The sequence below is a fragment of the Melanostigma gelatinosum genome (genome assembly GCF_949748355.1).
Source record: "Melanostigma gelatinosum genome assembly, chromosome: 22".
NCBI lineage: Eukaryota > Metazoa > Chordata > Actinopteri > Perciformes > Zoarcidae > Melanostigma > Melanostigma gelatinosum.
Window position 1 is genome coordinate 3,275,832 of NC_136655.1, and position 26,123 is coordinate 3,301,954.

Sequence of the window (26,123 nt, forward strand, 5' to 3'; positions counted from 1 at the left end):
TTCCGAACGGTTGCGCCACTGCCCCTCGCGCCCACTTGGGGCGCTCTAACATTCGTTCGTGTGAGTTGCTCGCGAGCAAACGACGAGCATCATGGGTATTGTGGTTTTAAGCGAAGTTTTCGCAAACCGGCTAACAACCAACTTCTCCAACGGCTGTTCCTGACTACTGTCGCCTACAACTTCAGAATGCAAACGCGGCTGTGTGTATAAATGGCGGTGAGCAATGACTGAGGAGTTTGACGAAGATGTGGTATTTGAGGTTTGTATTACAGCCGCTGTTTTTTATTTTTAATGGAAACTTATGGATGCTTTGTCATACCTAGACGTTCCCGTGTCATTAAGGGCAGCTAGCTTATACACAGATTGCGTACCGTGCTAGCAGCCATGCAGTGGCAGCCCAAAACAAATCCACATATTTATGCTGCTAACTGTGTTTGTGCCAAAATGAGCTTTGTTGGTCACGAGAGGGAGCTGAACTGTGCGCGCGCATTGTTGTGTGTTTCATTATTATTATTAGACTGGTAGTTTCAGAGGTGGGGTGTGGAGGACCAGGTCCAATGCGACACACATACACACACACACACACACACACACACACACACATACACACGCACACACCCACACACTACGTCTGACTGGTGACAACATCAGATGCCACTTCGTGTGACAACATGCATGTGAGTAGCATTTAATTGTTTGACTGCCATCTTGGCATATCGTGTTATTATGATGGGTTAATTACATTAAACTGAGATGCACCAAAGGCATGCATTTTATTTATTTCATGGCTGAGTCTGAGCTGTCTTTGTTCAGCATAAGAAACAGTGTTTATCCCTCTATGAGTAGGTTATTACACGATGTCTTGTGCATGCATGTAGTCCAGTCTCCATGGTGCACGGAGAGGCTGAAAAAGACATTCCTGGCATCTGTACGAGTGATTTACAGATTCACATGTGAAGGCACTTAATATCATTCTTCCCAGAGCAGAAAAGTAGTTTGCATGGAGGAAAGAAATTAGAGAAAGAGGTAGTTGGAGAACCACACCAGTGAGGGCCTACGATAGACCGGTCGACAGTGTCGAAGGCTTTAGCTAAATCGATACAAAATGCTGGCAGGTGGTCGGGAAGGACAGAAGGAGACAGCCAAGAAAGTGCTCCTCTAGACTGATGACCTAATCACCAAATTCTCTCCACAGGTCCTTCCATCTGGCAGTCTCGCTTCTCATCAGTCATTCCTCAACTACTGCATTCACCTGTCTTTCTTTCTCTCTGCAGAACTCTCCTCTTTTCCAGTACCTGCACGATCTAGGGCACACAGACTTTGAGGCATGTCCAACGGCATCGCAGGAGGACGAATATGGCGGACAAGAGGGAGACCTCACCTCTCCCGACAAAGATCCAGGGAAGACTTCAGTGAGTGACTTTTTATAAACCACAATTCAAACAACTCCCCTGACGCAGGGCAGTGTGTGTGTGTTTTATTTGCGCAGTCAGACAGAAAGTAATTAATTTAACTATTGACTCCAAACAGCAATACAGTTTGGAGTTGAGTCGACCTGTGATTCACAGACGAGTAGTGTGTCCGGGGACGCTCGGGATCACATGACGGGAAGCAGTTTTGTTTGTTTCGTGCAGGAACTTTCCGTACGTGTCATGCTTCCTCTCTAGTACGCTGTTGTTCTTGGGAGTTAAGGAGGATGAGGGATTCGTGATGAGACAGGAAAGCGTTTGGGTCGTCCCTGTGTGACCGGCTTCCTGGAGCTCAGATAAAGTCGGAGCCGATGCAAAACACCGTATCGACGTTGACAGACCACAGCTTGTCTTTCTTTACAATGGCAGTAAATGGCCTCCTAATCTATGTACAGTGTAGCTTTAAGGGCTGCAGCTAATTATTATTTTAATTGTTGATTCATCAGTTACTTGTATAGTCTGTAAAATATGACAAAACTGGCAAGAGACCAATACTGTATTGGATTTTGTCTAAATAATGGTTAATAATAATAATAATATTGATTTAAAAAGAAAACGCTGACTAGCCAGCTGTTCAACTAGAGCTGAAATACTGATTAATCACTGAATAATAAATTCGTTTTTAGCTTAATAAATATTGTCTTATCACTTAATTTTATTCTCAGAGTACACCAGAATGCTACATTTTATAGCACATATTTAAAATAAAATGATCCGAGCATGCACCCCCCCCCCCCCCCACACCCCCTCCCCCCTCTCCCCGGACAGGGTTTCGGGCTTGTCACCTTTTTCATGAGTTTGCAGGTATGAATAGAAAATATATTGCGTTCACGATGATATAAAAGATAAAATCAGCAAATTCTCACATTTGAGAAGCTGGAACTAAAAACATTGTTTGTCGTGGTGTAGGTAAAACCACAACTTGCTGTTTTTACTCTTAGACCTGCTGTCATATACAGCCGTCTGGGCTGAGTGTGTCCGTTCTGTCACTCGGTAGCGATCAGTCCAGTGTGTCTGGAGGCTGGAGTGTCATCTGCGTGACACCGGGAGAATACTGATGAGCAGGAACAGCCGGTGGCAAGATGTGCTACGGTAGTGAGAGGACGGGCATCTGTGAGTTAATCCCAACGTGGTTTACATCATCTCTGCGGAACCACCGGGGGAGATTAGCCGCTTTGATGCTACGGAGAAGACGGAACAGGGGCTGTGGCCTACTTCAGGCTGACAACCAGACATGAAACTCAATCCCAAATCAGTAATCAATACCACTGCAGACGCGTGACGCTTGTGCTTTACCCCCCAGAGAAGGGGTCAGCTCGCGGGCTGTCCGGTCTGAATCATTAACCCCTGGAGCACCACGCACGTCACGGGATGTTATGATGCTGGTTTACATCATTAACAGAAAAACGTACAATCACATTATTAAAGCAAAGTATTTCACGGTCGCCACGAAACACTCTAAGCTGATTAGTGAATAAAAGATCCTAGTCATGATTAGGCATTACACAGTTTGGGATTTTACTTCGGCTCTTAAGCACTTGCAGGAAAAAACGTGCAACATTTTGAACATCCTGAGGTTTGTTTTGCATCCAAAATGTCAACACACTTTAAATTGTGAGGCGCCATGTAACTCTGGTTGTGAGCGGACGTCTCACACTGTTTAGTCCACGGGGCAGAGACTCCTAGAATAAAACAGGTGTGTGTGTGTGTGTGTGTGTGTGTGTGTGTGTGTGTGGTGTCTCCAATGAAAGACGTACAAACTTGTCTCTTTTTCTGGAGCTTAATTAAAGAATCCTTCCTTTCCGTCTGTCAACCGTATATTTGAAAAGGATGAAAGCTTACGTTTTATTGATGCCAAAAATGTAAACATTCAGTCATAACTCCAAAATGAAAACTCAACAAACTGAAGTGGTTGTGGTTTCTGTGCCACAACAGAGACCCGGGAGTGGGTGTTTTTACAAACATACATTGCACTTATTCTTGTCGCCTGAAAGAGTTTGTCTCCTGGGATACTCCCTTTGACCGTCGGAGTGCGTGCGTGTGTTTAAGTGCACACACTTGTTGTTTACTGGTTGTGCTAGAAGAAGCACACTAAAGTGACTGAAAGACTTCCAGGTGAATCGTTTATGTATTGTCATCTGGAATGTGTTTCACTGATCCTCTGGGGTTGTACCAGGGCATAGCATAATAAAGAGCCCTGCATATAACTGGAACAGAGCTGTTACTTAGTGATTTATAACCTTGCCCCTGTGTGTGACCTGCAGGGAGGATGCTTATGGAGACTGGCTGAAGCTTTGTGGAGATGGAGTCCGATTCACCAGGCGGCTGCGTCTCGTAAGATGGGCCAGCAGCTGGTAGGCAGAGTGGGAAACAGAAAGGAATGCTGGCACCAGCAACTTCACATTGTTTTATATTTAAAGGCATCCATGCTCTTCCATGTGTTTCTCTTTTCTTCCAGGACTGTGTGTTCGGCCAGTACTCGGTGAAGTGCATTCTGGACCAAGACGTGCTGTTGCAGGAGGACGTGGAGCTGATTGAGCTGTTAGACCCGAGTCTGCTCACCCTCGGCTCTTCTGCTTCTGGCTCATCCACTCGAGCGAGCGTCCTGCCCAGACCCGGCTTCATAGCCAGGCCCTCCCTATGGTACGTTGTTAGGAAACAAGCACACAGACGTACAGGGGACGGGCAAAATACTTGGTTTGCCAAAGAATATAAAGCATTCCAATACAACGGCAGCACAAACTGAAGCCATAGCCTCTAAAACAGTCGTAAAAGTAAACGTATAAAGTAAGGAATGTGTATTCATTACATTCTTGGTATTCTAGTGACACTACAAAGAAACTGTAACAGTACTTCCTGTGACTTGTAAATTGACTTTGACGTGTATGGTTCTCGTCCCTGTATGGATCTAACCAGTTAACGGCCGCACTAAATCAGAATTCCTCCCTGTTGTCCATCACTCAGGGACCTGGCGGGGCTGGTGGGCCTGGCTGCAGTGCTGCTGGGTTTGTGCTCCGTGTCTGAGGGCCTGTGGTCGCTGGCCGCGGCCCCCTGGGGCCTGGTGCTGCTGGGCTGGCTGGGAATGAGGGGGGTCCTGCTGTGGAGGCGGGGCCGCATGCAGAGAGCCGTCCACTCGCGGGCCACGCAGCTACAGACTCTGGTCCACAACAGCAAGACTCTGACCGGGCTGTCTCGTAAAGCCCTGCGCCTGGTGCAGGAGACGGAGGTCATCTCCAGAGGGTTCACCCTGTAAGTGTGCTCGTCTTTACATCTGCATGTCACCCAATCGCATCATGGTCATGTCTCCATCCTGCTCAGTTCATTTCTGTTCCTAGCACCGTTGTCAGTGAACTAACCTCCTGTAGGTGTTTTATGATTCATGGTAGCACTTGTTTTAAACCTCTCTTTGTCCGTGTGTGAGTTTAGCTTTAGCGTTGTCTATAAACCACACTAGCATTACACTTCAATCACTTAGTAAGTTAAGGGGGTAGTTTCGCTCTCTTGCCAGGAGTTAGATGAGCAGATCGATACCACTCGTGTTTGTACACTAAATATAAAGCCTGCAGCTGATTCGTTTAGCTTAGCATCAAGCCAGTAAACGGATAAACGGCAATCCTCGCTCTGTCCAAAGTCCTACCAGCACGGCCTTCTTACACCTCAGTTTTTAACTATTGAGCTTTAGAGGTGCTGCTAGATAGATGTTGACTGATTCCAGTCTTTGTGCTAAGCTACGCTAACCAGCTGTAGCTTCATACACGATACCCACACAGACATGAGAGCTGTTGATTTTGTCCTGTAACTCCTGGTAAGAAAGCGATGAAGCATGAACTATTCCTTTAATAGCATGTCGTATTGTCTTGTTTCCATTTTCTCAGTTTGTTTGTTTTCGTCTCGTTTGTGTCGTCTTTAGTGATGTTGCGTTCAGTGTTTTGTGTGCCCCCCCCCCCCCGCCTCGCCTCTTTGGGACGTCTCCACAGTTGTATCACATTTCACTTGTCAAGTTTGCTCGACAGGGTGAGTGCGGCCGGCTCCTTTAGCAGGGCAGGGCCGGGGGCGGTGCCACGCGGCCAGCAGCTGATCGGACTGAGGAAGGCCCTGTACCGGGCGCTCCGCACGGCCTTCAGAGCCTCGCGGAGAGCCACCTGTCACATGCTCAAGGCATATCCTTTACCTTGAGAGCAAGACTTCACATAGGAGTGTCCCGGACCTCTTTTGATTTGAAATAGGAAACAACTCACTATAAGTTAAGATGTACGTGAGCATTGTTATAATGGAAGAGTGATGTGTCCTTAACCCCTCTCAACGTTCCCTCTGAACTCTGAGATCGATAATGTGACCAACTATGTGTCCGCGGTGCCTCTGAAGGAGCTGGGGCTCGGCCTGGGTATCGAGCACCTGGGTGACGAGCAGGCTCAGGAGCTGACGGACGACTACAGCCTGCCTGCCCTGAAGGTAAGGCCGCTAGATAAGTTAACCAGCTGCTGGCGGTTGCCTCGAAAAGGGACGAAGACCTTCATCCACTTCTCCGCTGAAACAGCTGACAGCTAAAAAAAAAAAGCCCCAAAACAAGAACAGGTTTCATGACGAAAGGCTTTAATGCGTAAATGTTTGTTGTTTTGTGCTCTTAAAGATGCTGGTCCAGCTGTGGGTGGGGCAAAGCTCCGAATGCTTCCGACGACTTGCTCTTCTCCTGTCGCCGCGAAGAATAGAGGAGCCAGAAGAGGGCGGGGACACCTCCCCTCCTGCCGCCCTGCTGCACCGCTCCATCGCCGCCGTGACGGAGCCCCTCCATCACGCTCTGGCCAGCTGCCTCTGCGAAGTGCAGCGCAGCTTCGACTTCCACCGACACTTTGAGACCCAGCTGAGGACGCCGGGCTCCGACGGGACGGGGAGAGTCGGGGAGAAATGCCGAGAGCTCAACACCCTGCACTCGTCCATCCGAAGCCTGCAGCTGCACCTCAAGGCCCTGCTCAGCGAGTGAGACACACACACACACACACACACACACACACACACACACACACACACACACACACACACACACACACACACACACACACACACACACACAATCCAGACTGCCCTCATTCTACCTTTCCCACAATAGGAGATGAGACTTTAATGACCAGTGAGGGGAAACTGGGTCACTCCACCAGCAATAAACCTGGGAATATGGAAAAGAAACGTATCGGTGGACATTAGATCATGAGGTCAAACATGAAAATATCATATATAATGTCAAAATGAGGTACATTTGTGCTTTTAATAATTGTCAGTGAAGCCATTATTCCTCACTGACTTCCTTTTATTAATGTCAGAGCACTCACAAAGAAGCTGATGGAGATTAAAAGAAACGGATTAGTTGGAGAAGGATTTGTAAATTCACCAACTGTGGAAACGGCACACAACGATATTAGTAAGATTACCCAGCATTCCATGTGTCCTGAATATAAAAGTGTCATTTACTTTATGCCTCGGCGTCAAAGTTTATTGTTATGAGCACACATTAAAGCCACAACAAGAAAGGGTAGTAGAGGTTTAAAGACCAGCAGGGACTCACAATTCTTACATTTGACCCCTGTTTCTGTCAGATTTCATGTTTAGGAAACTGATTAACATTTTCAAAGCCGACTGTAGCTTCAGTTTCTTTTGCCCTCTCCGATTCAGCGCGGCAACAGAAGATAATGTATTCATCCTCCTCTTCCGTCTCTGATATCGCCAGGATGATCATCCTGGAGGACGACCTGGAGAAACTGATGGTGTCCAAGGAACCCACGGAGTTGACGCTCGAGGGCTACCAGGACCTCAGGGACCGGCTGCACCAGCTGCAGCCACACATGCAGGCCAGCTCGGGCTGCTGGGAGGACACCGTCGGCCAGGTGCAGCGCATGCTGAGACGGGTCAACGCCTGTCCAGGTGAGCTGAACGCAAACGAACGGCGACACCCCCTTTAGTTGTATTAGTTTCCATATTTACACAGGGCCTGTTTTAGCACACTATTGACAGCCGTGGAGGAAGGAGCTCCTTCACATTGTGGGCAGTCAACACAGTGACCTCGCAATAACGTCAGTCCACACCGTCTCTGCAGGTAATGCCGAGGGTCTGGAGCGGCGTGGTCCTCCTCCGCCCGAGATTCCTGCTCCTCCTCCGTCCTACCCGTTGATCCTGGACAGAGACCCTGTGCCAGAAGAGCTGGTAAGACGAACCGTCCACCTGACAGCTTGCCCTGTGCTCCTTCACACCAAGACTCTCTCACCACAGTCAAGATTTCTGTCCCTAGTATGGCCTTCAAAAATGTGTCCTTTGACCAGGAGTGGGAGGCCTACGTGTCCGACTCGGACTCGGACGGCGAGGACAGAGGGTCTTGGGCCGACATCTTGTCACCGGAGGAACGGGAGCGGCAGCGGCGGGAGAGGGAGGAGTCCCGTCGCGTCCTGTTTGAGCTCAAAGCTGTGCTGGGCTTCCGTGCGTCAGAGGGGGAGAGGATGAAGAGGAAGCAGCTGCTCTTCAACGACCAAGGTCTGCACTGACCCGGGTCAACTCTCTGCTGTGATCATTCAAAGAGGAGCACGTCCCAGTTTGACTGGCGACTTTGCTGACATTCTTTTTCATGTGTAGTCAAACTATACACACAATATATAATATACTCTAAATGCAAAGTATTGAATAATATATTCCTTCGTTCTTGCAGCTGCTCCCTCGGCTCACGGTGAGAGTCCAGATACCGTCACGGAGCAGTTAGATGCTCCGACTTCTCTGGGATCAGCAGGAAGTGCCGATGAAGAAGGAACCCACTTTTCGGAGTGCTCTGCAGGAAACGAAGGGGAGGAAGGGGAAGGAGGAGACGGCAGGGTGGGGCTTGACCCCTCAGCAGAGCCGATGACGGAGTTCAGCTGTGGTTTGGAGGATTTGGGTGGAACTTCGGTGTGTGCAAGAGGAGGAGGAGGAGCGTCCGAGCTGCACCTATACGACGGCGTCCTGCAGGAGGAAGGGGAGGGCCAGAACGGTCTGGACTGCTGCCTCAAGCCCAAAGCCCCCGCCGTCTCTGTGATGGACAGGCTGACGGAGATCCACGGCTCGGAGGCTCTCAGCTTCAGCTCCGCCCTCGCCGCTCAGGTGGCGGCGCGCTCGCACTCGCTCATCACCATGAAGGAGCAGACGTTCGGTGATGACGAGGAGGATGGAGAGGAGAGCGACAGACGAACCGCAGAGAAGGACTGATGTTAAACCCCGCTGCTTTAACCGACCGCTGAGCAGAGACTGCATTTATGTCTTATGTCTGGGTGTCTTTTATCGATGGGTCTGTGTTCCATCTTAACTGTTTCTGGTGTGGAGGCATTTTCAAATTTACAGCACTCTCGATTCCCCCGTCCGTCCATTCTACTGTACATTACTACCCACAGTTCTTACTGCTCGCTCGCTGTTAAAACTCAGGTACCAGAACCACGAAAGCAAAGAAGACCAGAATGTCTACAGTTCACTCGCTGACATCCACACAGTGAGTGTTGTTCTCAGTCGTTCAGCAGCTGTGGAAACAGGCGACAAGTGTAATAGGTTTCTTTGAGAATAAAATGGTTTCATTTGCAGTTTTCAAAACACTCCAATCTGAGTTACTGTCTGGAAGTTTTGGGCTGGAGGACTTGAGAAGTCTGGAGCAATAATGCTGAGATACAGCGGTAAGAGAGCATTTAAAAACGTAAATGGAAGTTTCGGGGCTTTCTGTAACGTACAGAGATGAGAGGCCACACCACAATGTAAAAGTTCTGCATTCAGAATTCAACTTAACCTAAATATTGCCAACAAAATGTAGTTGAAGTATTGAAAATATAATTACTCGTAAATCATAATTTCAGTGAGTATTTGTAAAACAACAGGATTTCAGGAGCTCAAATTTGTACTTAACAGCAGTACTTGAGTACATGTGCTGTCTCACACACACGGTATGAGAGGGAGCTCTGCAAAAAGAGGACGTAAAATGCTATTTTGACTATCGGCGTCTTTATTTTTGTCCGGCCCTTTCTGCGATTCCATCCCTTCATCCTTCCATCCTCTCCATCCTTCCATCCCTCTACTTACTGTCTGACTGGACACAATGGGGGCCGGACGCATAGCGCACCGTACACAATATTACATAAACATACACAACCCTATTTGGAATGCAACACTATTGTATCTAAGAACTAATTCATGTAGACTGAAACGGCGTCTTTGTTTACAGGGGGATACTGTGCGGACCGATCTGTGTGCTGCTGTGAGGGCAATCTATAACTTTATGTTTCATACGATGTTACTGTACGAGTCTGACAGCCCTGGTGTATTCCCTCCCTCCTTCTCGGTCTGACTTGACACCATGTCTGCCTTGTCCCGAGGTCTACCCCCTCCTGCATTCTCCAACGTGAAATAAAATACCCTTCTGGAAGAGTTTCGATGTATCCTGCAGTCTTTTCTGCCGCTTGTGTTTCAGAGGCTCTCACGGTCGGGGTAGAGGAACCGGTTTGGTGAGTTACTTGATATGTTTTGTGTTTTTTTTGCATTTGTCTCACCCACAATGCCTCCACTTTAAAGCCACCCCAGCCTTTGGAGACTTAGGCCCAATCTCCAGTCCGTCCCACTGTCAAATCAAAGAGTGTTTGAGTCTCTCGCAGACACTGTGAACCCTTTCCATGAATCTGCATTTCTGCAGCGTTGGCTGCATTGGCTAAAACTTTGCCCAAGGGCACCCGCTGCTCGTTCACGACAGTAACTGCAGAACGGTACGTGCTTTCACGTCAGAGTCAAAACACCAGGAAAAGTCGCTAGATTTGTCACTAGTAGCTTTTGACAAAAAAAGTCGCCAGATTTAGCGAGAAAGTCGCCAAGTTGGCAACACTTAATCTCACGGTTGTTCAGTACATCCGTGTGTTTTAGTTCCAGTAAGAAATCCTTCTCGATTCATGGACGCTAGTGAAGACAGTCGAGCCTCCCTAGTTGTATTTCTTGAATACGTTTGAATGCGTTTGAGGGCTGAAAATTTCCGCTCCACAGAGGCAGCAGATATTGGCATTGTCACTGCCCAACATGTCACGCTAGCCCACTGACCAATCACGTACTTGTAGGCCAGCTAGCAGGCGCTGACACGTCAAAGAATACGCCCAACATGTCAAACTAAAGATCTGAACGGTTGATGACTATGACAATCAACAATATCGTCCCCATTCACTTAAACTGCAAAGGGATTCACTTGTGAGTCTGCAGGCCTCGGGCCTCTCTTCTTACCTATAGACACAGAGGTGAAATCTGATTGGCTAAAAGCTCTACTTAAAACAAGGCCAAGCTGGCCCTGACGGTCCACCACTGGTATCCAGTGCTGCACAAATAACTAAATGTGAAATCACTTGATAAGCAGAACTTTAGTCTGAAATGAATATGTACAGCTCTTATAGCAAATTATACTTTTATACAACATATATAATCAGTTATCGGATATTGCACACACCAAGTGTGCAACACCAACACTATTTCTACGCCTGCAGATGTTGTAGATGGCTTTGACCACAGACGAGAAAACTTGCAGATGGTGCTGCACTTTTTGGGTAGTGTCATCAGGTGATCTTTGACAGAGGAGGCAATGCAGTTCCCAAGTTCTGGTTCCTCTAATTGCATGGAGATCAGCACCATTTCTACACTGCCCCACTTCTTACAAAGGTCCCGGAAAATGTTCTTAACATATACGATATACGTTCAGAAGCCCAGTTAGGAATGCTATCAAGTGTTTTGGTAGGATTTAAAAATGTAACATACCTATACCAAAAATGAACGAAATATGAAGTATCTTGCTTTCATGAGGCGCGTTCTTTACGTAACGTTTTAATACACTAGTAATAATACTACCAATAAACATCGTTATATAAAATTAATAGACGATGAAGAATATTATTGACTAATTATAGAATTAACGAGGGTCCCTGAAGGCAGCAACACACAGAGCACTCCCACAGTCCCTCGCGCTTCCTTTTCCAGCAGCGCCCGCGATCATGGCGGACATGGTTACGGACGTGGTTTCGGAGCAGGTAGCGGACCAGATACCGGACCAGATACCAGTCCCGGACCGGGAGCAGAACGGGGAGGCGGAGGACAGAGAAGAGGCCGACCCCGTGGTGGAGACAGCGAAGAAGAAGAAGAAAAAGAAGAAGAAGAACAAGTCAGCAACGACAGGTGAGGCTAGTTCGACCAGTTTCTTGCTAACAGGCTAGCAGAGCTAATGTTTCGTTTTATAGCTAGTTAGCCGCACTTAGCTGTGACGAACCCGGAAATAATGGGAGATGGCCTTCAAAATAAAGGTAGCAAAGTCTTCGTTTGTGGGAATAGTTTTTTTTTTTTTTTTTTTTACTGGGTTATTAAACAATTTATTAACCAGAATATATTTTGTAAAGACCTTTACATTGTCATTTACCCTTCAGATGAAATATACAATTTTGGAAGGTAACATTTTATTCACAATATTTATGTTTGTGTATTTTTTAACAGTAATTGTTACAACTTCCGCCTTTTAACTGCAAGTGACACTTGTTAAAAATAGTTGTATGAACTAGCAATCATGTTGGTGCGATTGTAAATGTCTCCCGTTTGCATGTATTATGTTTTATCACTTCATACACATCTACGCTCGCTGGTGTTTATTTTGAAAATCCCACCGGAAAGGTTGTGCTGAAACGTGTCTAACTTGACCTCGCTCCTCGTTAGCCATGCGGGTTGAGAGTGCGGTGTGGGTGGTGTTTCTGTGGCGCCTGTCATGCCTTATAAAACACGCCAGGCTTCTGTCGCAGCCTCATGTAGGAACAGTGGCATTTAACACGGCCCACGCTTAAAGTAACACACTGTTTATTTTGGGAGAAAACACAAGGAGTGTGCTGATATAACTGTCCTCCTTGACCCTCAGCCAAGTTTTCCTGTTTCGTAATTGCCAGAATTGTTATGCAAGTAAAGGAAAACCCATAATTGATTTTAATACATCAACCACGTGTTAACATTATCAATCCATGATCCCTGTACACATACACACGCTCTCCTTATTTTTGTTGTGTTATTACAACTTTTGAATATCTATTTGTGAATAAAGAGTAAAAAATGTTAGACTTTTAGGAAGTGAGTGCTACATCCTTAGAGATCAGAGGTGTTTGTGCAGAATAGTGTAATGTAATTATATGGTTAGAGCTTATTTAACCTCTGCTAGTTGGTTGCATATCGGACTGTTATTGTGTGCTTGTCGTTGATTATGTTGCTGCAGGCGCTGAGGCGGAGGCCGACGGAGTGGCCGAAGTGGCCAAACAGCTGGAAAAGCAGGCGATAGAAGACAAAGAGAAAGAGGAGGACGGCGAGGAAGGTGATTGTCTAACACCATAAATAACTCTTCTGTCTTCTTGATGGCTGATGTAACTTCAGTGTTTTCACTCGCACAGATGGAGACGATGGAGAAAACTCGTCAGGGAAAAAGAAGAAGAAGAAAAAGAAGAAGAAAGGACGTGAGTTGATCTCATATTATTTTGTGAATGCTGTGGAGTATCCCTGAATGTTTTATATCATCAGTCATAAAGAGCAATAACTGGTTGAAGTTTAACTGCATCGTCTTTGTCGTTGATGGAGTGCTTTCTTTTTTCCATCCAGCCAAATCTCAGACTGAGATCCCGTCTGTGCCCATCTGTGACTTATACCCAAGTGGAGTATTCCCCATCGGACAGGAGTGTGAATACCCAACCTTACAGGACGGGTAAGAGGAGCACACGCACACAACTACACCATACTCGTACTTAGGCTAGTATCTTTAGGTCATAGTAAAAAAGAAACTGTTGGTTGTTAATATCCTGCCTGCAGTTCTTCAAATGTCATTGATTCAATTTTAAATTAAACATTAAGTGCTCGAGCACTTAAATGTTACTACTCAGTATGTGTTTTTAATATTGGCACTGAACTGTTCTCAAAAGTCGTGTTTATAAAATGATTGTGATGGTCCTGGAGCCGTCTTCAGCTCTACACTATGAGCTTCTGTGCAGATGAACCTATTGAGCCCGGTCAGCTGACCAGACGAGGGTGGTGCAGCTTGTTATCGTGTAAAACCAGTTACTGCCTTCAGAGTTAAAGTTGAGATGAAATCAAAATTGCCTTTTTAACCCTTTTGAGAACACATCCCCAGTCATATAGTGCACCTATTTAACAATTTAAGTACAGGAGATTACACAAAGACAATTCTTTCTCATTTTTATATCAAAATATAATCATTGCTTCTTAAAAATCCTTGTATTCCATACTTCACTGGGACTTAAACACGTTTATTTTCACTTCAGACGGTCCAGAATTGCTCCACCTCCAGTGACGCCGTTTGCCTCGAGGCCCAAAAATCGAAACGTGTTGTTGTCGTGTTGTTTCCTCCAGTCGCAGTGCGGTGTGGCGTACGACCCACGAAGAGAAGCGGGTGCTGGATAAAGCCAACGAGGAGGTCTGGAATGACTTCAGACAAGCGGCCGAGGCGCACAGACAAGTCCGCCAGCACATCCGCGGCTTCATGAAACCCGGCATGACCATGATTGAGATCTGGTGAGGCTGCATTAATATCTGCGATCCACTTCATCTGTGTTGTTATTGTTATTATTAGTGAAAGTCCCCAAATTTAAGTAAGAAAAAGAATGAAAGGAGTTAGCTAACGTCTCGTTAAGAATACTGTTTTATTCTCCCTTCATCTCTGGCCCCTCCTCTCAGTGAGCGGTTGGAGGACTGCTCTCGTAAGCTGATAAAGGAGGACCGTCTGAACGCCGGTCTGGCCTTCCCCACCGGCTGCTCCCTCAACCACTGCGCTGCCCACTACACTCCCAACGCCGGAGACACCACCGTCCTGCAGTACGACGACGTCTGCAAGATCGACTTCGGCACGCACATTAACGGTACCGCAGGAATTAAGTGCCGCGATGCAGCTAACGGTTTACTTTCATTACACCGTCAGGCTCGTGGAACTTGACTCTGATAGTTAATTCATTACACTGAACGCTTTGAGTCGGCAATAATGTTCCAAACAGGTTCGACCGTTGTAAGAGCAGAATGATTGAGTCGAGACATCTGAAGCAGCTTCAGTCGTCTTGTTTTTCAATATTTAAGTCCTGCACCTTTATGGAAAGGAATAACCAAACATCAAACATGTCTGTTGTGGAGTACGATTGAGGAGAAACAAACTGGGCTTGTTCTCCCGTGGACTGAAAGATGCTCTTCTTTCTGCTCGGTGTCTGTTTGCAGGCAGAATCATTGACTGTGCCTTCACAGTCACATTTAATCCAAAGTATGACAAGCTGCTGGAGGCCGTGAGAGACGCCACCAATACTGGCATCAAGGTCTGACTCACACGGACACGCTCCACTCTGATGTGTTTGTATCTGTGCGCCGCCTGAAGCTCATCACTTCCTGTTTGTTTGTTGCAGAATGCCGGCATTGACGTGCGTCTGTGTGACGTCGGAGAGGCGATTCAAGAAGTGATGGAGTCCTACGAGGTCGAACTTGATGGCAAAACATACCAAGGTAGGTTCTTCCTACTGCAACGGAGAGACCTCCACATCACAAACTGTTTGTCAGTCAATCGCAGCAGCACAACAGTTTCACTCCTCGATGTTAATTCATTGACGTAGTAATGCATCAAAATACCTTGTTGCCTGTTTATTTATGAACCTTTTTTCTTCCGTTCCAGTGAAGCCGATCCGAAACCTGAACGGTCATTCAATCGGTCAGTACAGAATACACGCCGGCAAGACTGTGCCCATCGTTAAAGGGGGAGAAGCAACGAGAATGGAGGTGAGTGTATTATGACCGTCATCATTCTCACTGTATCTCTCTCGGTACATACAGCGGTAGGAATTAAAAGATTCTGCTGATACCGTTATCCATTCTGCTCATCAGTTAACAATGAAGCATGTTTATATATAGGGAGCAGGGGCCTCAAGCACTCACTGTTTGGTTTATGGCGTAGAGCACCAACACCTTTGTGCGTGCTTGTAGCTCGCCATCTGTGTCTGGCGCCGGTATAAACACGTATACGTGGAGGTCCAGGTGAGGGGGGAGGTAAAGCCGCGATGCACCTTCACCCCGGGCCTTTCCAAGCGGACCTAGAACCAGCCACGGAGGAAATGCGCCCCGCTGTGGACCAGAGGGGAGGTCCCACGAGGAGATCCTCCCACACCGAGTGACCGTCCACACCTGTTGAGAAGTCTAAAAATAATTTAGGTTATTTATGAAACTGTGACGAAATTTTTTTTTTTTCTCTCTGAAAAACATGGCGGCATCAATAAAAGGAATCGATTAACTCGGAGGCAAATAATCCCGATGGATCGGACTATTTGGAACCTGTTCTCCATTCTTCCTAGGAATATTATGCCTCGGATTTTTTATGATTTCTGTATCTGCAAGTAAAGCCTGGAATGTTAGAAATGTAGCGAAATGGCTTTTTCCGATTGAGCAGTCGTCCCGGCACTGACTGATTGTTTTCACCTGCAGGAGGGAGAAGTTTACGCCATCGAGACCTTTGGCAGCACAGGTAAAGGAATGGTCCACGACGACATGGAGTGCTCTCACTACATGAAGAACTTTGACGTCGGCCACGTCCCCATCAGGTAAGTTTGTCTGCATGATTCATTCCTGTACTGAAACCCATTTAGATTTGAATGCAAAGAAGAGAAAAAAAACAACACTATCCGTGCTACAATATCTGGTGTTTGCTTCCCTTCTTTTCCCCTCCAGGCTTCCCCGAGCGAAGCACCTGCTGAACGTTATCAACGAGAACTTCGGCACGCTGGCGTTCTGCCGCCGCTGGCTGGACCGCCTGGGTGAAAGCAAGTACCTGATGGCCCTGAAGAACCTGTGCGACCTGGGCATCGTGGACCCCTACCCTCCGCTCTGCGACACCAAGGGCTGCTACACCGCTCAGTTCGAGCACACCATCCTGCTCAGGCCCACCTGCAAGGAGGTGGTGAGCCGAGGAGACGACTACTGATGCTCCAAACCAACCCCTTAAAAACAACTGCACACCCACCGTCACCTCCACCACACAGCACCTCCAGACTCCCCCCCCCAAAAAAGAGCTCCTTAAACGGGATGCCTCAGAGCGGCTTTTTGAGGGATGCCAAATACTGCTGTACTCTACCCGCAATGCACCACTCACGGCGTGCCCGGAAGAAGGGACCGGCTCTCCGAGTTCTTTGTCATCCTCGACAGCTACAGAAATTATCAACAAGCCAAAAGGTTTCTGCCGGAGGAAGTCATTTTACAGAAAGGTGGTGGTGAGCGAGGGACACGCCCTCATACCTCCCTTTTTTGATTTTTCTCTGGCTCCACTCTGACCCTCCAGTACTTTAGTGCTCCAGTTAAATTCAGCACAACTACTGACTGGTCTAAGAGGTGGTTCAGCCTCTGCATGGCCAAATCTCAGACAACTAACATTTAAAGCTCAAAGCCTCTGCTCTCTGGCTCCTCCTCCATTCATCTTTTCTTTGATATTTGTAAAATATCTTTGAAATCGTGGCAGCCACTGTTTATTCCCCAGTTTAACAAAAAGGCTTCATTTTGAACTCCCTGAAAATGTTTTTGTAAGGAGAAGAAGAGAAAAAATAAGTTGATTAAAATGATTTTGCGCATTCTGGGTCTGTCGTGTGCGATTAATCTAGCGCTTTAACCATTACCGTAGTTACCTGTTTAAAGTCAGAAACAAAGCTCTCTCTGAACCACGTCCTAACTTTTTGTGTCATTGCCGATTTAGACTTAAACTATCATCGCTAAAGGAAGTAGTTTAACTTCATAAGTTACTTTAACGGTTCAGAGGGTGCAACTAATATGTTCATTGTAATTTAAGCTTTTTAGTTTCTCGATTACGCATCTTTTAAGAGTTTCTTTCACATTCCCTCAACGTATAGAATACTAGGGACCTAGTTGGGAGTTTGGACAAATATACAGAACAGATGTCAGCGTCTGTTACTGAGCTGGGATTTCATGTATCCTACTAAATCACACAATAGTGTCCGACTAGTATATTCTGCGCTCTACTTATAATATTTACATAATATAATAATATAATATTTGCGTAAATGAAGCAGACGTGAGTAACTTACTGTACAAACAGCGGACAAGCAAAGACACGGCATCTTTTGTAGAAAAATGAAAAAATATTCTCATTTATTGAGGTAATTTTCTCTAGATGAAATTGAGGTAACAATTTGCATAGTATAACTTCCATACATTTACACACACACACACATTCATAGAGTAGTAACCAAAACAAAATGCCATCAATGTGTCAGGATATGAAGTGTGCTTTGAAGGGAACATGGTTGAGGTGGCGAATACCTTTTATGTTGTACAGTTTCTCTCCAGTATGGAGATAAATATCAGTGTGTACACGGCAGACATGTGGACAGGAGATAAAATACAGCATGTACACAAACACTACTCAACGGTGATGGAACAGTCATAACTGCTGGTGGTGTCGAACAATCAGCGGTTGTATAAAACTTTCAAAAAACAGTCGAGGAGGATCGGATAAAAATACATTCATGATCTAAATGCTGGTCTGGGTGCAGATTCCACTCCTGCTGAATTGATGCAAGCTATAAAAATATACTCTCGACAAAAGGGCACTTTACTAGAACACTAGTATGCGTCTGGCTCGGCGACGGTTCTCTAAAAACGAACAAATGTTGAACCGTTTTGGAAATGCTGAGAGGTTTTTCCATATACTTCCTCCGAGGCTTTGGCTTGAGGTCCGACAGACCCAGGAGAACTTCAGAGAGAAGAATACACGTCCTGCTCTGCTTGTGTACAAATCTTTAACTGTAAACCCCATTTGTTTTTTAAAGCAAAAAGCTAACAACCGTTTCTATAGAAATTAGTGCCGGGGGGCCGTCTCTAGTGAGTGAATGACTTGACGACCCAACATCCAGTCTAAAGTGACAGAGACATTTTCAGTTGCTTTCAACAAAAACAAAACATTTACAATCAACAAGCCAGCAGACGCAGGTAGGCAGGTGTGTGAATGCACCTGTAGGACCTGCTGGCTGCTACTGAGACACGTCTTGGCTGATACTCTTCTTCTTTTTTTATACTGTACACAAATCTCACCATTTTCTCTTTAAAAAAATACCTACATATAAACAGCATGTACAAGAAGTATACCGGTACTAAAAGTTCACAAAGCAGAACCGGGTTTTTAAAAACACCTTTTTCCTCCCAGGATATAAAAATGCCCAGAGAGAGAGAGAGCGATTGGGGGGGGGGGCTGTGCTGAGGAGGAGGGGGATGAAGGGGATTGTGGTCCTATAGCGGCCGGTCTTTGTCCTGAGTTACTCGCTGTGTGTAGAAGAGGATGTAGGCCTGAGCACGACAGACCTCCTCCACCGAACACACATTCAGTTTAGAGTCATTACAGTGAACCCAGAAGCCTGCAGGACAACAACAACCAATCAGTGATCAGACAAATATACAGTTTAAAAGAGACGCACCAATCAAATCCTGCTTCTTCGCTCACCTCCTTCTGTGTTGTAGCAGTAGGAGGTGTAGTGGCCGGAGCCAAAGCCTTTCCCATGATGCATCACCACAGCAGAGAGGTCGTACAGGAAGTGCTTGGGGCGCGGCGAGCCCGTGGCGCTGCCGGGGCTGCTGGGGCCGGAGCAGGGCACTACTTTGGGCTCTCGGCAGCAGTAGGGCTCCACGTCGAGGAGCTGGTCGAAGCTCACGTGGACTCCGATCTTCTCCCGGTGGTTCCGCCCGGACCACCTGAGGACCGATCACCAAGACAGCAAGCAATGTAGTTTAAGGGACAGAAGTGAAGCCAATGCGTCATGTGTTAAACCTGCATTCTCTCTACTGTTCACCAGGGGGCGACTCCTCTGGTTGTATAGAAGAGCATGAGAAAGTGACTCTACTTCTCTCTTGATTTATTACCTCAGTAAACATTGTAAACATGAGTTTATGTCTCAATCTCTAGTTTCAAGTCTTCTTCAATACAGCATGATGTTCATTTAGTACATTATGGTCCATTTAGAGTCAAACAGACCATAAAGCAGGGGATGCTTTAGGGCGGGACTACACAGTGATTGACAGGTTGCTACAGAGACTCTGGTGCGACAGGATCCTACCTGAAGCGTTTGAGGTGAAGCCGCAGGACCTGAGGCAGTTTGTGGACCATCAGCTGTTTTTGTGCTTCAGTCAGGAGGACCGGTTTGGAGGACGACCGCCGTCGAGCTGCTGCAAACAAAAACAAAGAAGAGAGTTGACAGAGCGCAGTACTGACGTTACTCCACCGAGCGTCGCCTCAGCTTTGTGTGCAAGGATCGGCTCGGTAGGACTTATTTATTATTTTACTAAATGTGTAAATAGTTCTTATGACTATTTGATACGTTTTTCAGATAGACAGAGAGTTAACAGATAAAATGGATGTTTATGTTTACGTGATCTAAACTCACAGTTACACTGCTCGCAGGCGTAGATGTTTCCCTCCAGCGCCTCCGTCTCCGTGAACTTGGCCAGCATTTCCGTCAAATGGCACGAGGCGTGAGCGGCCGACTCCCGGCTGTTACTGTGGTACCGCTCGGGGAACTCCAGAGACAGATCCCAGAAAGGCTCCACGGTGTTGGAGCGATGGTCGCAGGCCAGACACGTCACCTGCAGACGAGAGGGAGGGAATCAAAGACATAACATAATATTATTTTAATTATGGTTCCTTCTGTCCTGGCCACCCTGTGCGCTGTTGTCTCTTGATACTTTATCTACTATATTAAATAAATAAAAGTGGGCCGAGGCCCCCTGAACACTACACAGCCTTCTATTCAGCAGGAGCAGGTGTCACAGCCTCCACAAGTAGACACTCATCTCTTGTCCTCACACTAACTCTCTACATGTTTCTCCTCCATCAGTCACTTGAAAGTGATGCTGAACTTTAAATCAAATACATCCAAATATTGTCCATTTCTAAAAGTGCTAAACCAGGTCTAACAGTCACACTGTAAGCACATAAAAAAAGGGATTGTTTTCGTCAAGAAGTGAGTGCTTTTATTTAGAAAACAAGCAACTATTCCTCCGATGTTTTGCTCCTCTGATTGTCAGCGCTGGAAGCTTAACCTCCATTTAAAGATGTAAAGTGATAGGATGTGTGTGTGTGTGTGTGTGTGTGTGTGTGTGTGTGTGTGTGTGTGTGTGTGTGTGTGTGTGTGTGTGTGTGTGTGTGTGTGTGTGTGTGTGTGTGTGGTACCTGGCTGAGGAGCTGCCCATGAAAGATGGTGTTGACCACACTGAGCACCTGCTTGATGAGCCGTTTCTGTGGGACTCCCGCTGTAGTCGTGTGCTTGCCGGTGCTCTCCAGCTCGTGCTGCACTTTGTCCAGCAGCTCACACAGGAACTCCTGAGCGTCCTGCTGGGCGTAGCCCCTGAACGCCGGGATCAGCTGCCACACCGAGTGGAGCATGGCGAAAGGCGACACCAGTGCCCACTTGCCCGACCACATCACCTGGAACAAGGTGTGCAGCTCGTGGCAGAGGGAGATGTGCTTCGAGCTGGGCTCTTTGGGTTGTATCAGCTCCATGCTGCGGGTCCGGGACGCCCCGCCGCTCAGCCCGGCCCCAGAACCCGAACTGGCCTGGAACCCCCTCCTTTGGATCAGGGGCGACATGGACGGGGCCTTCCCTGCCAGTTGGCCGTGGACGGCGGACGCCAGTAGCTCCAGTGCCTGGGTCAGATCCAGGCGCAGGAAGCACTCCCTGAAGACATGAAGGTGGCTCAGCACCTGCAGGATGGAGTTCATATAACAGGTGTTGCCTAAATTCCTCAGGCCCGTCACTCCAGGAGTGACCGTGGGACGCCGTTTGAAGGGTGAGCCGCCCTGTTTGGTACTCTGCTTGCGGAGAACAGGCATTTGGGCAGAACAGGGGGTCTCTGAGGGGGGTTTGGGCCTAGATCTGGAGGTGGACGAACGGGTGCAGGGTTTGAGAGTTGGTTGGACCTTTTTCGTTCTTCCACTTCTCCTGGGGGTAACGGTGGCAGGGCTCTGAGTCCTTGGTCTCCGGGTGAGAGGCGGGGTCACAGGGGGTTTTGTCTTGTTGCACGTCCTCTGAGACGGCGTTGTGACCGCCGCTTCAGCCACTCTCTTGCTCTTCCAGCGTAAACGGCGGCTCTTCCTGAGAGGGGCATTCTCCAACTCCTCCTGTAGCTGCCTCTTTACAGCCCGCCTCCTCTCCCGCGACTCCCTTTTCTGCTCCTCCTCCCTGTTCATCTCTTCTTCCTCCCTCTTCTTTCCGCATTCCGTCATCGCAAACCAGAGGCGGAAGACACGTCCCATGAGCGCCCTGCGGCGGTGCCAGAGCGCCGTGAACATCCTGTCCTCGTCCCTCAGCTGCAGCTCACGGGCACCGGATGGCATGAGGGCATCGGGGGCGGCGCTCGCCGAGCGGAGGGTGCGTCCACTGCGGGTGGTGACCTCATAGCGCTGGCTCTGGATGGCGCTGAGCGTGCTACGCAGCAGCTTCAGGTCTCCGGTGGCGTTGTCGTTCAGGACGTAGTCGTCACACAGGTAGCAAAACACGTAAAGTTCATTAACCTCCATAGCCAGCGGGTGGTGCTGCTGCTGGAAGTGCTGCAGGGCATGCTCCTCGATGTAGCGACCACACGCCACGTGAGCGCAGCCCAGGCAGGCCCATATAGACTCGCTGGTGTTGCAGTCCACGCAGTGCCACTTCTGGGGGTTGAGGATGGAGTGGTCTGGGGCCAGCCGCAGCCGCCCCACATGCTGACACCTGTCCATTACACACGCCCGCCTACCGAGCTGGCCGGCCGTGTCAGTCAATAACTGACCGTCTGTGTGTGAGACTGTGTGTGTGTGTGTGTGTCAACGTTTCACACCGGCTTCATATCACCATGACTGGTGCTGAGAAATGGGACCCTCCCCGGGCATGGTGGCTTCTAGAGGGGCGAGAACAGATGTGATCAGTCAGGACGAATAGAGTGAGTTAGATCTAGAAGTTCTACATCTACCGCTAAAAGCTAAACACATTTGGTGTGTTTCCTATCATAATGACATCCTGCTCTTTCCATGGAAACACAATAAATCTCAGAGTCTAACCCCCAATGACTCTGTTTTATGAGGCAATAGCTACACACAGTTAACTGCCAGGTGGTGAGCAGGCTTTAGGGTTTCCTAACAGAAACATAGATAAATAACCGGTTGATAAACATGACTGCACTGAGTGTTGCCAGGCACTTCCACTGAAACTCAGAGAGGTGCGCAAGTTAACATGACCTGTTGAACCCGGATGTGACACCAACAACATGACAAACCTTTGAGCTTAGTAACCTGAGATAGTAACCAAGAAATAAAAAACAGATGGCACAACACTTTCTAATGTGATGGACAGCTAGAAGCTCCAGAAGAAATAACTCGACAACTAAACTCAATCTAAAACCCAACAATCAGTCTCCACTCAGCCTCCTCTGCTTCTTTTCACATCCCTGGGGGGTTGGTGCACCTCAGCAGTGAAAGTGGGGATCCTTGAGTGGGCTGAGCCCTATCAGCCACCCCCCCACTGAGGTCAAAGAAGTAAGATTACTCAACAAAAGGGGGGGACTGAGCTTGCAAAGTGGTGCAGCCTTTGTCTGGGTACAGGACTACCTTTGCTGGGGGAAATGAAAGTGTGGAAACCAGAGAACGAAAAAGTGACTGCTGGGGGGGGGAAGAGAGAGAATGAACGATGGGAGTGTCAGGAAACACTAGGTTTCTAACTTCAGAGATGTCTTGTTTCTTTCTGCTCAAGCGTCTAATGCATGACATTTAACACAAGTGTGACTCAGAGCGTTTGGTTACCAGTGGTTTTGTGGGAGGGGGCGTAATTATCCAGTACATGTTGATCGGATTGTGCTGCTGTAAGTGTCTGCAGCTGTTGTGATATAATTAATTAGCAGACCCTGTTGCGCACAGAGCATGCAATCATGTCGGTTGATTCTGCAGGTGGCATCACAAGGAGCTATAAAAGTGCAGAATAAACGTGGCCCTTCGATGTCACTGTAATCGGCAAACTTCAACGTCCACATGAGTACCGCGCGGAGGATTATCTACCCTGTGAGTTACAGTAATCACCCACGAGGTTTGACTCGTAGAGGGTGAATATTGTGGAAGACTATTGAGAGGGTTTGTTCCAGAGTTTCTGAAGTTATCATTAAGTTTACCGCGCGTTGTGCCTGGTTCGTCCTTGTGGACTGCATGGATTTAGCCTGCAGATTAACTCGAATTAAACGAGCCAGAACGAAATACAACCAGCCTCTCTGACCTTTCGACAAACCGTGCGACATAACCGCAAAAACAACACGTGTCGAAACAACCCAACTTTTAAAGTAGCGTTGCCTCTCCCAAGCTAAGGTTAGCTAGCCACCGCTATAGCGTGTAATTGATACAGCTATGATGAAGTCATTACAAAACACTGAAATCATACACAAACTAGCACATACACCACTGTAACAATACTAACAGTATTCATGTATAACACAGGTTGAAATACAACAGTACACAACACGCGTCACGTGTGTCAGCTCTGCTGTTTGTCTTGTATTTATTAAAGAGATTAGTGAGCCCTAGCTAACGGTAGCCTAGCATGCTAACTAGCATTAGCCTGCCGGGCTAGCTACGATAATCCTAACAAGTTCACGGGTTGTCCCAGAGGTCCGCTGGCATCGGCTCGGCTCTTTAAACAACCCGGCTGGATTATGTTCAATCGACAACAAACGCCCCATCGGCTCCGCTGTTACACGTCTATTACAAATGAGTGTGTGGGAAATAAAAGCAGCATTACCGAGCCTCTCCTTCACGGCCGCAACTCCTCTGTTTCTAAACTGGTCGCCATCTTGTCAAGTCCCTGTCGCGTGGTGTTTGCTCGAACGCGTCCTCGATACGTGACGTTGTTGTTGTTGTTGTTGTTGTTTTATGACATGATGAGGGTGTACAATGTTCACCTGTCTTCTATTTAACAATGTGTATATAGTTATATTATACTATCATTGTACTGTTTATCAGTTTAATGTCAGACTGTTAGATGTTAGTATTGTAGTTTTTAAGTGATTTATTTTTCAGAGTATTCCTTATGGTAATTGCATTGTGGTACTTTAGTGGGCCTACGTGTAATTTAGTACAGTTAATTGTGTGTTATGTCATAGTGTCACTTTTTTAATTAAAGTAATTAACAAGCTAAAGAGGGACTGGACAAAATCACTGCTCTACACTGATGATAATATGGACGTAATGTCATTGTATGTCACTAGATGGTGCTGTTGTACTGTTTACAATCGCATCGAGTCCCAATGACCTTGTTACCACAATCACTACAACCAAACCAGTGTTTATAGCTTTGGTTTAAGTCAATTTTATTCAAAAGTAAAATCAAAAGCTACAGTATAAAAATACTCAATTACGAGTCAAAGTTTCTTTCATAAAAGCACTTATCATTAAAACAATCCACTGTAAAGAAATGCCGTGATTAAGCTTTTAAAAAGTTATATATTATATTATTGTTACTGATGTATCAATATGTAAGCAGCATTTTAATGTTGTTGCTGATGGAGGTGGTTTTTGGTTGTTTAATATATAGAAATTAATCATATCTTATATGTTGATCATAAGTTTTGTTTATATAATTCCAGCTGCCAAATAAATGTATTAGGATGAGAAAATAACAATAGTTCCCTTTAAAGTGTAGTTGAGTAGACATTTCAAGTAGCAGTAAATGTAAATACTTGTTTACTATCCAAGACCTGAAGTAGTAAAAGTACTATGAAGCCTATAAACACACAACGATAAAACGGATCATGATCATAATATAAAATAATATATTGTTATAGAGTAAATATACAACTGTATATAAAACATTACAATTAGCTCTACCCTTCCTTACATGGTAATTCCTCCATAATGATTAAAACAGTGGGAAAGGAGACAGTCTGCATAACACTTAGCAATAGTTTGTTGATTATACTTTTTCTGCAGGACTTTTACTCTTAACAGAGTATTTTTTTAGAGGTTTGTACTGCTACTTTTACTGAATACAAAGTCAGAATACCACGGCATTTAACCCTGAAAAGCTTCAACCTGTGTGTGTGTGTGTGTGTGTGTGTGTGTGTGTGTGTGTGTGTGTGTGTGTGTGTGTGTGTGTGTGTGTGTGTGTGTGTGTGTGTGTGTGTGTGTGTGTGTGTGTGTGTGTGTGTGTGTGTGTGTGTGTGTGTGTGTGTGTGTGTGTGTGTGTGTGTGCGCGCGCGCCCTGAGGCTGTACCTTTAGGAGGTATTTTCAACTCTTGTGCGATGCAGGTGTAGCGCTGCATGCTGGTTAATGGGGGCTGGTGGTACTCACTGTGTAGATCCTATCAGTGAAAGTTTCTATAAGACAACACGTTAAAGTCTGCTGTGTGAGTATACAGGAGAAGGAATCTTGTGAAATAGATGATGGAGTGTTATTATTACACAATGTGTAAATATCACAGCGATTTCACATTAAACGTCTCTATGAGAGACTAAAGGGAGGAGTTGCCTCTCGTCCAGGAAATAGTGCCTGAAGGAGGACTTTTAATCTCAACACACGCAACCTGACCGCATGTGAAGAATCCCTCTCATGTACTGATTAGTGG

General features: G+C 46.7%; 3 protein-coding genes across 3 annotated transcripts; 2 read left to right on the forward strand and 1 right to left on the reverse strand.

Annotated features, from left to right (window-relative positions):
• Positions 1 to 128: 128 nt before the first annotated feature.
• Positions 129 to 9,890, forward strand: vezt (vezatin, adherens junctions transmembrane protein). The gene is made up of 12 exons (XM_079294764.1): positions 129 to 259; positions 1,275 to 1,412; positions 3,734 to 3,823; positions 3,928 to 4,112; positions 4,434 to 4,718; positions 5,483 to 5,629; positions 5,774 to 5,921; positions 6,100 to 6,446; positions 7,192 to 7,385; positions 7,558 to 7,664; positions 7,781 to 7,988; positions 8,161 to 9,890. Exons 1-12 carry the CDS (start codon positions 224 to 226, stop codon positions 8,688 to 8,690), a joined length of 2,415 nt encoding a protein of 804 aa, XP_079150890.1. The 5' UTR covers positions 129 to 223; the 3' UTR covers positions 8,691 to 9,890.
• A 1,583-nt stretch (positions 9,891 to 11,473) lies between these two features.
• Positions 11,474 to 17,116, forward strand: metap2a (methionyl aminopeptidase 2a). Its single transcript, XM_079294249.1, has 11 exons — positions 11,474 to 11,663; positions 12,736 to 12,831; positions 12,908 to 12,970; positions 13,113 to 13,215; positions 13,878 to 14,039; positions 14,202 to 14,383; positions 14,730 to 14,824; positions 14,912 to 15,008; positions 15,175 to 15,278; positions 15,978 to 16,093; positions 16,221 to 17,116. The coding sequence occupies exons 1-11, from the start codon at positions 11,483 to 11,485 to the stop codon at positions 16,471 to 16,473; spliced, it is 1,452 nt and encodes a 483-aa protein (XP_079150375.1). The 5' UTR covers positions 11,474 to 11,482; the 3' UTR covers positions 16,474 to 17,116.
• A 570-nt stretch (positions 17,117 to 17,686) lies between these two features.
• On the reverse strand, positions 17,687 to 24,351 carry usp44 (ubiquitin specific peptidase 44). Its single transcript, XM_079294054.1, has 6 exons — positions 24,302 to 24,351; positions 20,719 to 22,421; positions 19,934 to 20,132; positions 19,607 to 19,715; positions 18,997 to 19,244; positions 17,687 to 18,910 (listed from the first exon to the last, which is right to left on the reverse strand). Exons 2-6 carry the CDS (start codon positions 22,261 to 22,263, stop codon positions 18,786 to 18,788), a joined length of 2,226 nt encoding a protein of 741 aa, XP_079150180.1. The 5' UTR covers positions 22,264 to 22,421; positions 24,302 to 24,351; the 3' UTR covers positions 17,687 to 18,785.
• Between the last annotated feature and the right edge of the window lie 1,772 nt (positions 24,352 to 26,123).